General features: G+C 38.8%; 2 protein-coding genes across 3 annotated transcripts; one reads left to right on the top strand and one right to left on the bottom strand.

Annotated features, from left to right (window-relative positions):
• Positions 1 to 3,101: 3,101 nt before the first annotated feature.
• Positions 3,102 to 7,488, bottom strand: LOC111844022 (uncharacterized). 2 transcript variants are annotated; one of them, XM_023812093.1, is made up of 4 exons: positions 7,279 to 7,488; positions 5,722 to 6,168; positions 5,046 to 5,312; positions 3,102 to 4,502 (listed from the first exon to the last, which is right to left on the bottom strand). In XM_023812093.1, exons 2-4 carry the CDS (start codon positions 6,131 to 6,133, stop codon positions 4,030 to 4,032), a joined length of 1,152 nt encoding a protein of 383 aa, XP_023667861.1. In that variant the 5' UTR covers positions 6,134 to 6,168; positions 7,279 to 7,488; the 3' UTR covers positions 3,102 to 4,029. The 2 variants fall into 2 exon arrangements, with proteins under 2 accessions (XP_023667861.1, XP_023667862.1); XM_023812094.1 differs by having other exon boundaries at positions 7,413 to 7,486.
• Positions 7,489 to 7,583: 95 nt separating this feature from the next.
• Positions 7,584 to 8,565, top strand: bloc1s3 (biogenesis of lysosomal organelles complex-1, subunit 3). Its single transcript, XM_023812231.2, has 2 exons — positions 7,584 to 7,686; positions 7,784 to 8,565. Exon 2 carries the CDS (start codon positions 7,801 to 7,803, stop codon positions 8,371 to 8,373), a length of 573 nt encoding a protein of 190 aa, XP_023667999.1. The 5' UTR covers positions 7,584 to 7,686; positions 7,784 to 7,800; the 3' UTR covers positions 8,374 to 8,565.
• The last annotated feature ends 3,617 nt before the right edge of the window (positions 8,566 to 12,182 follow it).

Genomic DNA, 12,182 nt, shown 5'->3' on the forward strand with positions numbered 1-12,182 from the left:
TTTTGCAGTGTTTCCATGCCGATCACTGCAAATTGTATAAAATCCAAGATGTTATGCTGACATAAAAATAAATACTGCGCTTGATGTTTTCCAGGGCATGATCTGTACAAACTATGAAGCAGAGGAGAAGCCATCAAAGAGGACTTATCCAGATCTTTGTGCTAACCGCATGCATCAACTGCAGCACAATAAACTAATGCAAGGTGCACAACAAAAAAACAGCATGCCTCAGGTATAAGGACTTCAATGTAACCTTCCAAACGGCACATTTTCAAAGTCCTCCTTCAGTCAAGAACAATGCTGATGCTCTGCAGGCCTGATGTGGAATGGGACTGGTAATGGTGATGACAAAGATGAATACAAAGAATGAATATTATTGTATTACCCTGCAATTATCAGCCAAATTTGCATCAATGCATTTGAGAGCTGCAAGTGTAAGTTTGAGTGTGGAATAAATAAGGAGAAAAATGTGAGACACTGTCTCTTAAGGTGCCAACTGATGGGAATTCTTAACAATTGCAATGAATCAGGAGGGCTTACACAATAGATCTTTGTAAAGATAATACTACCTTAAGTAGGCCTTCTGATACACTAATGCAGATAGAATGGTGGGAATTAGGACAGTCGTGAAGTGGAAAAAAAGCATACTAGGGCATTTGGAAGGCATAGTTGATTTGAGGAATTATTTGCATAATAATAATCAAATTAAACTAACATTATGGTTGCAAATACAAAGAATGTTTTCTTCAGGACCATATTCATTATGGTAATGAAATGGAAATAATGGTTCATTAGATATGAGCACAGATAGCTCTTAATGTGGAGGTCATGCCAGGACTTTGTAAGTTGCCTTTTATCGAATTTTATATGTAAACAATGGTACAGGACATGGTGTGAAGTACAAGGAAAGGTTTTAGAGCCAATTTCCGTGCGTTTGCTTAAACTGAACTGGTACAACTCCAAGACATCCTGAAAGAACTGCCTGATCCGCAATGTCATCGGCACATATTCCAGAAATAACACATGCAAAATGAAATTCTGAACGTGACAGGTGGGTACAGGTGTCAACTGACAACAAAACCTGTGTGGAAAAGAATATTACAAGGATGGTATTTGTGAATGTCAAAGGCACTAGAGGAATGAACATTACCCATAAAATTTATGCACATAGTCGAGAATGCTATTACTGCTGCGTTATCGCACAACCACATAACAAAAACAATAGCGTCTGTCATGGCAGTACCCATCTATGCTGAAAAATGTGTACCATGATCGACATGAGTAAAATACACCATAATATGCAAATTAATGTTTACAGAGACTATGGGATGACATTACAGAATGGGATAGCAATGTCATTAATATAAAGATTAAAGGGTTGTGGTGCTGGAAGGATTGTCATAATATGCTTGGGCGATAGACTGAATCATAGGATGCTGTATTATGAATTTTATGTGACTCTTTATTATTCCGTAGTAGCTGTAGGGAAAATGTAGCTGTTACTATCTCCTGTATAGTATGGTCACTTGTGAAAGCAAAGGTTACAGCAGGTATGTCGTATGTATGTGATATGTATCATATGTATGTCTAGTGTTGGTTGATGGAGATGAGTCAGAATACAGGAGACTACAAAGGGTTTTGTGTTGTGCTGTAGGGAGAACTACCTGCAGCTCAACACCAGCAAGAGAAAGGAGTTGGTGGTGGACTTCTGGCATCGCAAGAAGGCCCAGAGACCAGTCGCTATTTTTCTACATTCTACTTTCTAAGGATGCTCAGGTCTTTTGTTGTGTGCAGCTCTGTATTGTCTTTGTACATTATCTTTGTTTTTGTCTTTGTCCACTTAAAGTACCTTGCTTTTGTATGCAAATGAATTCCCACCAAGGATCAATAAGGTATATAATATTTTTTAAATTATCTTTAAAAGTTAAAGAATGGGCATACAGGAAAATGCAAAAATCTTGACTTGCTTATTTTTTAGGAAACTACCCTTATATTCAACATATTTCATTGTCTTCCTCCTCTTCGGGAAACTTGCTTTTAACATCAAAAAGACTTTGCCTTCTGCTGAGCTATCAAATTGCCTGAAGGTGCATTATGTTCATTATCCATGTCAATGCAAAGTTTTAATAGCTTTTCAAATGGTTGTCAAACTCTACTTACATTTTTCAGCTTTGAACCACCTACCTCAGCCATCTTCTTAAATGTTGCTTTGTTCACATAAATTGCATGTGAAGTAGAAGCAGACAGATGTATCAAAGTACAAAAATCCTTTTTTGTCATGCCTTATTATGTGTTTAATTACATCCAATTTAACACAAAGAGGTAAGAATTCAACAAACAGTTATGCTAAGTACATGGAAAAAGTAGTGTGCGTACACATTTATCTGTTAAACCTGTTTTTGGTGCAGGGTATTGCTGTTGTGTTAATACTGTGCAATAATGTAGCTTTTCCAAAATGAGCAAAAAACTGGTTTAAATTACTATTGTTGATAAGCTTCCTATAGTTGGTGGTGAACAGTGTAAAGCCCCTGCCTAGTGCATCCATAAAATGGTTTGTTTTTTCACATATATAATGCAAAGACCAAAAATACAAAACAATATCCTTCACAGTATTCTTCTCAATTCCATCATCTATAAAAAGGAAATAAAAAAAACAGTCAGACTAAAAAGTTTGAAGGCCTGAACTGTAAACAATATTTTATTTTCTTAAAAGCCTTCAGAAATGAGGTACATGAAATACACGGTTACCTATAACAATATTATAATAAATGTTTCAGAACGCCGTTTGACTGACTCTTGATTTTGGGTTAGACTACAGTCTGGGTTTGATTTCTCGCTGAAGTGTTGCAATTCAGACATTTAAATTATTGACTCATTATGAGTAATGACTATTTACGGTCAAACTATAGTCAAATCGATTTTAACACTAAAATTGTCACCTATTCCTGTTGTGAACATGTTATATACATAAGGATACAGAGATACAATCTTGTACCTATTGCACAGCAGCAAGGGAAATGTATCACTAATAATAAATAGAAAACCTGGATGAATCTATATACTGTAAAATAAAGTCAATAACAGTATACTATAGGAAGCAATAGCGCAAAAATATTTCATTTTATTTAATATCATGCCTGCCAATTTTAGGTGTCATTGTGTTTCTATAGTGCAAACATTTTTTCCTTCACTTCTTAGTACACAGACTAGATGGAGGGGGAAAAAAATATATCAAAATTTGTCCTGTAATCTTTGGAATAATTTATAAGTACAATTAAACTGAGAAAATTAAATACTGACAACAAATGCATATTTTTTTCATGCTGCTTTCAACATTTAAGACCAGTGTACTGCAATGTTCTTATGGGAGAAATATGCTCTATTAGGCAAACTAGAATTCAATGTTAACTTTCACTTATAAGTAATGTAACAGTTTAAATTATATTCCTTTCAATGACATTCAGTATATGATGTACTTTATATTAACATCACGTTACACAACTAAAGTCAAAACAATCAAAATACAAAAGATTTTTTCCTCACTAAAACTAAGGGTATATCTTACAATTGAAACTATGTTCTATACGGTCATATATTTAATGATACAAATGGGCAGATTAAGAATCTCAAACATTTTTTCTTTTGTCTGAAGTTTATGCCCTCAGTTGCCTTAAAGGTACTGAAAAAGATGTCAAATGAACTTTCCCAAACTTCATACTTTTCATCATCGTACTTTACTACAAATCTTTACTACAATCACTGTTATATTGATGCATTCAAAGTATTTTTTTCAGAAAGCTGAATAACACTTTCAGTTAAACTTGATTTGAATTGCGCTTGTTTTTAAAGTAACAGCTCATTTAAAACAAAGAACTGAATACGTAACTCAGGAAATCAAGTCATTTCACACCCCGTACACTAAACCCTCTTTCAACTGACATATGGATAGTTAATTACTAAGGACAAAAAAACTAAATGAGTTGTTGGGTAACCTCATTTGTGCTGAGACATGAATGATACCCCATTTGTCTAAACACCTCTTCGGGATAAAGGGGGAAGTTGTTCAGAAGCACCAGAGGGATCAGATTGTCCCACAGCTGTTGTCTTACTATCCAAGGTTTCAGAGAGAGAATTTTCTTCAGTTGTGGAAGATCCCTGGTGAACCTCTAAAAGAGAGACTGTCCAAGATGAGTTTGGTTCAGAGGCGGAAGGTTTCGATGGGCATGTTGCTAGTCTCTGGACGTGGGCTTGCTCCACACCTCTAAGGATGCGAACTAGAGCGTCATTAACCTGCTGGTTGATGACAGCATCTCGCTCACCGAGTTCCTCAGGTGGAGCTTCCCTAGCAGATTTTGATAGCTGTTGCAAGACTTCGATCTGCCGATCCATAAGGCCCAGCATGCTACAGTGGAAAGCCTTTTGTTCAGCTAGCTGCTCGCCAAGCTGGTGATTGAGAATTGTGAGCTGCTGGAGGATCAGGCTGCTGGTATCTTCAAACCCACCTACAGAAGGAGATATACCAAGGTTGATAAAATTATGCAAAATCTTAACAACAATAACAACAACAACAATAATAATAATAATGTACATTTTATTTGACTGGTATAGGAGTTAAACTCTTTAAAGACAATATCTATTTTATTATTCAATTACCAATTTCTTGCAGAACTGACCACCTAAGATATTAATAGCACAATTAAATGCAAATTAATCAGCACACTGTAACTGAGTCAGATTTGTGACTCAGTGCTGCTGGAAAAAGTCTGCAATTAAACACCGCAGAAAACATGATCAGTGACAATGTATCCACTCTTGTAGCTGATTATTTCTACATAATTCATGGTACAGATCAGTGACACTGTTTCCTTACTGACAGACATTATTCATGTTGCTGCATTGTTTTGTTTATCGTGTTACATGTGTTACAGTACATTAGTTTTATGTGCAATGCAATTCACTTTATCATGTAACAGCTGCCAAAAGAATATTCTCTGCATTTTTAACATCTAATGCTTTGTTACTTACTGACAGAGCCAAACACTCACCTGAAAAGTGTTTTGGGCTGCAGCTTGAAGAATCTCTAGCACCTTCCATTACACCTAAAGACGACAGCAGATGTGGCTCAGTCTTCACTGGATACAGATACTCCCCTGACAATCCCAAGGTGACCACCTCCTCTGTCCCAATGTCCCAGTGGGGTGGTTTAAAGTCAACAGGTTCATCAGGCTGTCCTTTACTTCCCTCACTATCTCCTTCAGGTCCAGGGAATTCCGTTTGCCAATGTGTTGTGGCACAGGGCAGTGGAACATCACCTATAAGAGACAGACATCTACAATCACCCAAAAACTAGAAAATGACCAGGATAGGAAATAAACAGTGAGAATGGAGGGCATTCTATATATATATATATTTTTTTTTTTTTATCCACTGGAACGTCGGGCCTTTATGAATGCATTGTTAAATATGTATTAAGAAGCAACCATGGGAATAATTTGTCACACTTAAGTACATAAAAGCATCCAATCTTTATAACAATCACTTTCTATTTACATGACCATCTGTTTTGACTTGATGCAACTACTATCAGTTAAAAACTGAAATATCAAACCCCAGAACATGGTAAAAAAGAAAGTTATGTCATTACAGCACTACAGTAAGTTGTGACTAGCATCCTTATACCGAATGCTATTGATAAATTTAAAAAAAAAATGGCAGATATACTGTCAGTGTGATCTTCCATGTCAGAGGTGGAGAGCACCACCAGGTTATGACTTGTTGCAGTGGCCTCCACCTGACCAGGCGCCCTGGGCCTCTGAGCCAGCATGCGGTCCAGCTTCTTGAAGTAGCGGAACGACTCGATGGCCGAGAGGCGGGCCGCTGGGCTGCGATATCCAGCAGTCTTGATCTTGCGGTATTTGTGTTTGAGACTCTTCCACCGATTGCGAATCTGGTTCACGCTAAAATGGATGTCCCTCCTTGCTAGACTGTGGCGCAAGCGACGGAAGTGTGAATCGTTACGCTGGCGTTTTTTGTCAAGTTCATGCACTAGGTCCAACTCCTCAATCAAGGCCAGCATGGTGAAAGTGTCAGTCTCTGTCCACCACTTGTTGGGCTTTCTCTCAATTAGGTCCATGGTGTCCTTCTGGTCTGCCAGTCGTGCCAGCAGCCCTGCTTCCACAAGGCTTAGAGTTATACAGGGTCAAGACTCCCTACTGAGACTGATAATTCTGCAGTAAATACTAGCTTTTGCTTAGGTTACTTTACTTCACTGTACGTTCCAATTTCCAAAGCAGTGTTGTGCATTTCTGCAAATGTGGCTATTTTGTGTATATTTAAATGCATATTAAACTATGATATTGTCATAATAGCAAATGCTAAAAAGAATATCTTAAGTGGACATCACAAATTTATCAAAAATATTACTTAAAGTAGACATAAAATTAGCGTAAGGAATATTTCTTTCATGTGAATTAAATTACATATGAAAGGCTCTGATTAGGTTCTGTAAAATTTCCTACCTTTTTATCCACATCAGACCAAAGAACAACCCAGTTCTAATAACAGTCCATCCCAAAGGCATATTTCTTAAAATAAATTATAAAAATAGATAACTACTTAAAACAGTAATTAAGTAATACAGAATAAGAACCTGGAAGTTTACAACTAAAAATAAATGGATTTTTGCACATACATTTGTGTACATATTTGAAACTAAAATGGAAGTTTTAAGAGTGAAAATGCATTGCATCGGTGGCATCATCCAGTTAATATATAACTCAAATGGCAATGACTGGATGCGAATGTCCACATAAGCATAAATTGAACACTGTCTTTAAGGAAATCCTATATTTAAACAAAGTGCTAACTGCCTTGAGAAATAAAGGTTAGCTATCATGGCTATTTATTTTAATATATAGGCAGCAAAAATATACAATTTTCAGTAATGATTTAAAAATTATAAATTTAGCGGTCTAGTTAATATAATTTAATGTCAGCACCAACAATTGTTTGACAGCTTCATAACGATCCACATTTGGCTTTCTATTTTAGATAATAGAAGAGTCTGCTTTCAATGCTTTAATATTAATCCTAAAGGTCAGTCATTTAAGCAAGAAAAAAAAAACATTTTAATCACATTTTATGTTTTTATACATCACTACAGACAGACACTGCATGTAAAAGGTTTATGACCAATTGAACTATATGCAGCTATTGCAATTTGCCGGTTAGCAGAATTAGCACTGGTCAGAACAAAAAATGTACAAATGACCATATTACTTGATAGCTGGCGAGATATTTTAGCAGTTGCTGATGCACGTTAAACCATAACCAAAATCCAGCATGCCACCGGAGCCAGGCGGCGTTCTTCTGCCCTTTTTGCTTGCAGTGGTTAAAAACTTTAAAACGCTTACTATTAAAAATAACACATCACGATTCCCCCAGTTTAAGCTGCACCTCGCCTGCGTCAAGGTAGCTTCATGTTTACGTATCAATCATATGACCAGGTTTTTGGGCCATCTTACGTCACGTGGTATAAAATCCAAACCCTGGTTGGTTACTAAAATGCATCACTGCCCATGTGAGGCTAATATTTGTTTCCTGTTCATGTGATTTAGTATCGTGTAGTGAGTTGCTTCGCCGTGTCTTTCGGTCGTGTGCATGTGGAAGGTCAACGAAGTTATCTAGGTATGCATTTGATTTTTGATTATAAAGTATGCATTTGTGAATTCTTCGCTTCTGTTTGTATGCATGCTGTCTCCGATCATATATTCTTGTTCCACAGTTGGAAAGTCGTTCGTAATGGCGACCAGCAAGTATCCAATAGTGGTGGAGGGAGAGGCATCGGAGACTGATTCCGATGAGGAGATATATATAACTTCGGTCGGTGCAGCACACTCGACTGAATCCGGTTTAAAAGTTCTTGGAGAAGCACCGGAGACTGACAGCGAAGGCGAGCAGGATAACATACAAAAACTTGTTACTGGAGAAAACACTGAAATAACGCCAAAACTCAGTAAGGAAATACCTCTGCTTGTCGTCAGTAGCACCAAAGACCCTGCTTCGACGCTGGAGGAGTTTCCCGTTTGCAAACTCGTGTCAGGCAGTCCCTGTAACACATTACTGCAACAGAAATTGCAAGAAACCAATGCACGGCTGTGCAGCGACGTGGCACACACGCTCAGACAGGTGTATCAAAATGCCACTAGAGAGATTCAGGTGGCAACAAGTCACTTCGGCAATTCTCAGAACGGAATAATCAATGCTTCTCATAGCATCCGGCTTATTGTGGAAGATCTTAAGTCTGTCAGTGAAAAGATTGACATAATTACTACTTGTAACCTACTTCCAGACATAATCATTAACTCTTCTTAACTGAACTGTAAGATTTTTATGGATAGATTTTTTTAAATGTTATATTTGAGACTAAGGTGAACATTGTCTTAAAAACAAATATTACTTGTATGCATTTTGGTCAAATTACCCTGTGTTCTGGTAGTCATACTAATGTAAATGTTTAGTTTTAATGTTTTTTAAAGTTACATTAAAGTCACACCATAAATACAACAGTAACTGAAAATGAGTGCTTTGCACAAAAGTGATTTCCTGATTAATATGCAGTTGCTGGTATACAGGGCTAGTGCTAATATGGGCTTATTCTCTGTATGTTATTTGAAGCAGTCTTTATATCTCACTCGCTGGTGTGTGCCCTGCACCAGTTTTCAAGTCGAGGGCAGAGATGTGGCATATGGGTTGCCACCATACATGGTTTTACATTTGTGTATAATGAGTTTCAAAGAGAAACGAATGATCTGTAGCGCATGATTTTAAGGAGCAATACAGGCGCATACAATTTTGTAGAATTCATGTGACAAAAATATGTTTTTAATAATTTCAAGCCTACTGCCTTGATGAAAGTTATTCTTAGGTTTTTTTTTAAGTTTCATCTGTAATAATGCATGCTCAAATCAATGTACATATTTTTTGCCATATAAGCAGTTACACTCAGTATAATGTGTAGTGTAATGCTTACTTACCTAATTACAAGACTGACAGGGAACATTATCATAAAAAAGATGAAGGTGTTAATTTGACATAGACAATAATCGTAAATAGAAATAAATAACGTGTCGTCGGCTGTAACGTGACAGGTGGTAATGCAATGTGTCTGATGAATGAAGACGGTATTTGCATATGCATATTGTATCGTGGGAGTACATATTTTATTATTAATGCACGTACCACCTGATTGACAATGGAAAAACATTGAAAGAAATAGTAGCAGAGATTTCGCAAAAGCAGTTCGAGAGGTGCTCCCTAGTTCCCGTCAAAATAACCGCGTGGGTTCCGCGTAGCTTTACACTGCTCTCGCGTTTTCCGTCCGTGTCTCACCAGCCCTCCGTTTTCTGCGTACTGCCTCCACCTCCTGGTGCATGCCTGCTGCTGACATCTGTTGTGTGCTTTCTGCTCAGATTCCGCTACCTCCTGCTCTTCACCAGGCTTCCTACCATGCTGCCTGCTTTACCAGCTGCTCCTTTGGCGCCATTTCTTGTGCGCTCTTGTTTTTCTGCCTCGAGTCTTTCCCCTTATGGACACACTGTGCCGGCTTTGCTTCTTAGATGAGTTCTGTTAATAGCACCTCCATGAACCATGCCTGATGTGTCACAGGCCCAAGATGTCATGCTGAAGTTCCTGGTTTGTGTGCCATTTACTGCATTTTTTTGTGCCCACTCTTTCTCTCCTATCATCCATATGGCTTCCACTCCACCCGCCCGTTCTTTTTTTTTTTTCCCCTCTTCTTCCTTTTTACTTATCCTCCACTTGTTACAGCAATTACGTGTAATGGGAGTATAATTAAAAAGAGAGAGAATACATTCATCTGTCACTGGAATGTGGCCCATGCTACTACTGGTACACCATGCTAATATACTCTTTGTTCTTTTTTATAAAAGTCACAGCTTCTCCTACTCACATGTATTCGGTTCCAATGACACCTGCAAGGGTAACAAATACCCATTTCGTAACAATCGTAGGTGCATTCGTCAGTAACAGTGGTGAGTCTGCATACAGTTGTGAGGTTCAGCAGTTGGTCGTCTGGTGTGGTTCTTAGAGCATACTCAAAATTGTGTAGATCATTTTAGGATGAGCCCCCCCCCCCCCCCCCCCCCCCCCCCCCCCCCTCATACTGAATAGCATTGTCTGCTATGGGAACCTATTCATATCTAGAATCTTCAATCTCCCAGGACCTGAAATGAGAGACCAAAATAAACTCATAAAGGCCCAGCAGAGGGTGTGCTTCCTGCACCAGGTGAGGTAGTTCAACCTGCAACGGGAGCCGCTGATGTCTCTACACATCAATCATTGAGTCTCTTCTGTGTCCATCACAGTCTGGTTTAGACGAAGTATCAAAAATGACAGGAACAGGATACACCAAATAGGTCAACAGAAAAGAATAGTGTTATTCTGTCTATCCTCCAGGACCTGTATCCATTCTGAGTTGGGGGTGGGCAGGCAAAATCATCATAGCCCCCTTACACCTGGGCCGCAGCCTCCTGCTATTTCTCCCCTTTGGCAGGAACCACAGATCATTGTGCGCCAAAACAAATAAGTACAAGAACAGATTCTTCCCACAAGCCATCACTCTTATGAATAGCTGACCCAGTTGCTTTACCTTAGTTGCACTGTTATCTCCCTCCATTATCAAACAATACCTCATTGTAAATGATTCACTGTACTCATTGTACTGCATGTACTTATTTCTACAGTATGTAGCTTGCATTGTACTCTTGCACGTTTTATGTACTTATCAACCATATGTGTCTTGTCTAACCTGTGTACTGTATGTGTCTGCTGTATGTATGCAAGTCATTGACAACACATGACAAATTTCCTGTTCGTGTGAACATTCTCGGCCAATAAACCTGGTTGTGATTCTGATGCAGCTGTCGAGAGTGCAGCTAGGCTGTGAGAATGGCTATTTACAAATGTAAGTAGTATTGGAGCAAGAGCTAAACATCACATTTCAAACATAGCAGGAATCCTAACATGATATTCAAATCAAAAGACTAATGGCAATTTTTCCACTGACATGCAGGAACCAGGCTGTACCCGACCGGTACCGCAAAGAGAAAATAGTTACAGTGCAGTTCCAGCTCGCTTTGTTTTTCCACTGCAGAAGGGTCGGCTCGGTAAAGGCGATGCCAGGTTTGGAGAGCGACAGTGACGTAAAGCTGAAGAGATGCTTATTTACTATATGCTGATTTCCGCTAGCAGGTATAAGAATCGTCATTTAATGTTAGCATCTAACGCTAGCGGAAATAGGATTTGCTCGTGTAGATTTGCATCACTAAGCCATTCCGTTCAGCTTCTCTATTGTACTATTTTTAAGTTGGACGTTGAAAAATTCCAAGTTCTCTGTTATGTGAATGTTTCAATACATCACAATACTACTAGTAATGAATAAAATATAGAATATGTCCATTATTCCATCAGATAATCCATGCATATCCACACAGATCTCCGTGCATTTCGACCAATCAGATGGTGATGACGCAGCCAAATCGATTCACTCATGCTTTCGGCCCTGCTAATATGTAGGGACTTGTGAGAGCGGGTACAGTATGGCTTGCATAATTTACAATGAAAATCTGTACCTAGCAGAAAGTGGGCAGTACGGCTTGGGTACGGCTCAGTTCTTGGTGGTGGAGGAAAAATGCCAAAGGTGCTATTCTGTTGATAGCACTCCATGGACTGTGCCTGAGAAACCACAGGCACAAGACGTCATGCTGCATTTCTAAAGAGAACATTAGTGACCTGCAATTGAGTGTAGAGTGGTATAGGCTAGTATTGGGGTTTCAAGGGACAGATGGGTCTTGAGGTGTTTCTTGAAGGTTGTGAGGGAATCTGATGTTATTTGGTGATGTTATTTGGCAACTCATTCCACCATCGGGGAACCACACGTGAGAAACATGCTGAGTGACACTTGGTGTAGGGATGTACAAGCGACGTCGGTCTGCTGACTGAAAAGGGAGAGATGGAATGCAGGTCTTGATAGAGATGGGTACTGATGCATTGAAGACTGTGAAAGCCGGCACCAGGGACTTGAACTTGATGTGAGCACCTGAAGGGGGCCAACGAAGCGAGACAAGGAGGGGAGTAACATGAAAGCATTTTGGCTGATTGGA

The sequence above is a fragment of the Paramormyrops kingsleyae genome, chromosome 17, assembly GCF_048594095.1.
Source record: "Paramormyrops kingsleyae isolate MSU_618 chromosome 17, PKINGS_0.4, whole genome shotgun sequence".
NCBI lineage: Eukaryota > Metazoa > Chordata > Actinopteri > Osteoglossiformes > Mormyridae > Paramormyrops > Paramormyrops kingsleyae.

Coding starts and splice junctions, on each gene's coding strand:
- LOC111844022 (XM_023812093.1), bottom strand. CDS start 6,133: ATGGACCTAATTGAGAGAAAGCCCAACAAGTGGTGGACAGAGACTGAC. Junction 5,313..5,721: donor CATGGAAGATCACACTGACA/GTATATCTGCCA, acceptor TGTCTCTTATAG/GTGATGTTCCACTGCCCTGT. Junction 4,503..5,045: donor CAGCCCAAAACACTTTTCAG/GTGAGTGTTTGG, acceptor CTCCTTCTGTAG/GTGGGTTTGAAGATACCAGC.
- bloc1s3 (XM_023812231.2), top strand. CDS start 7,801: ATGGCGACCAGCAAGTATCCAATAGTGGTGGAGGGAGAGGCATCGGAG.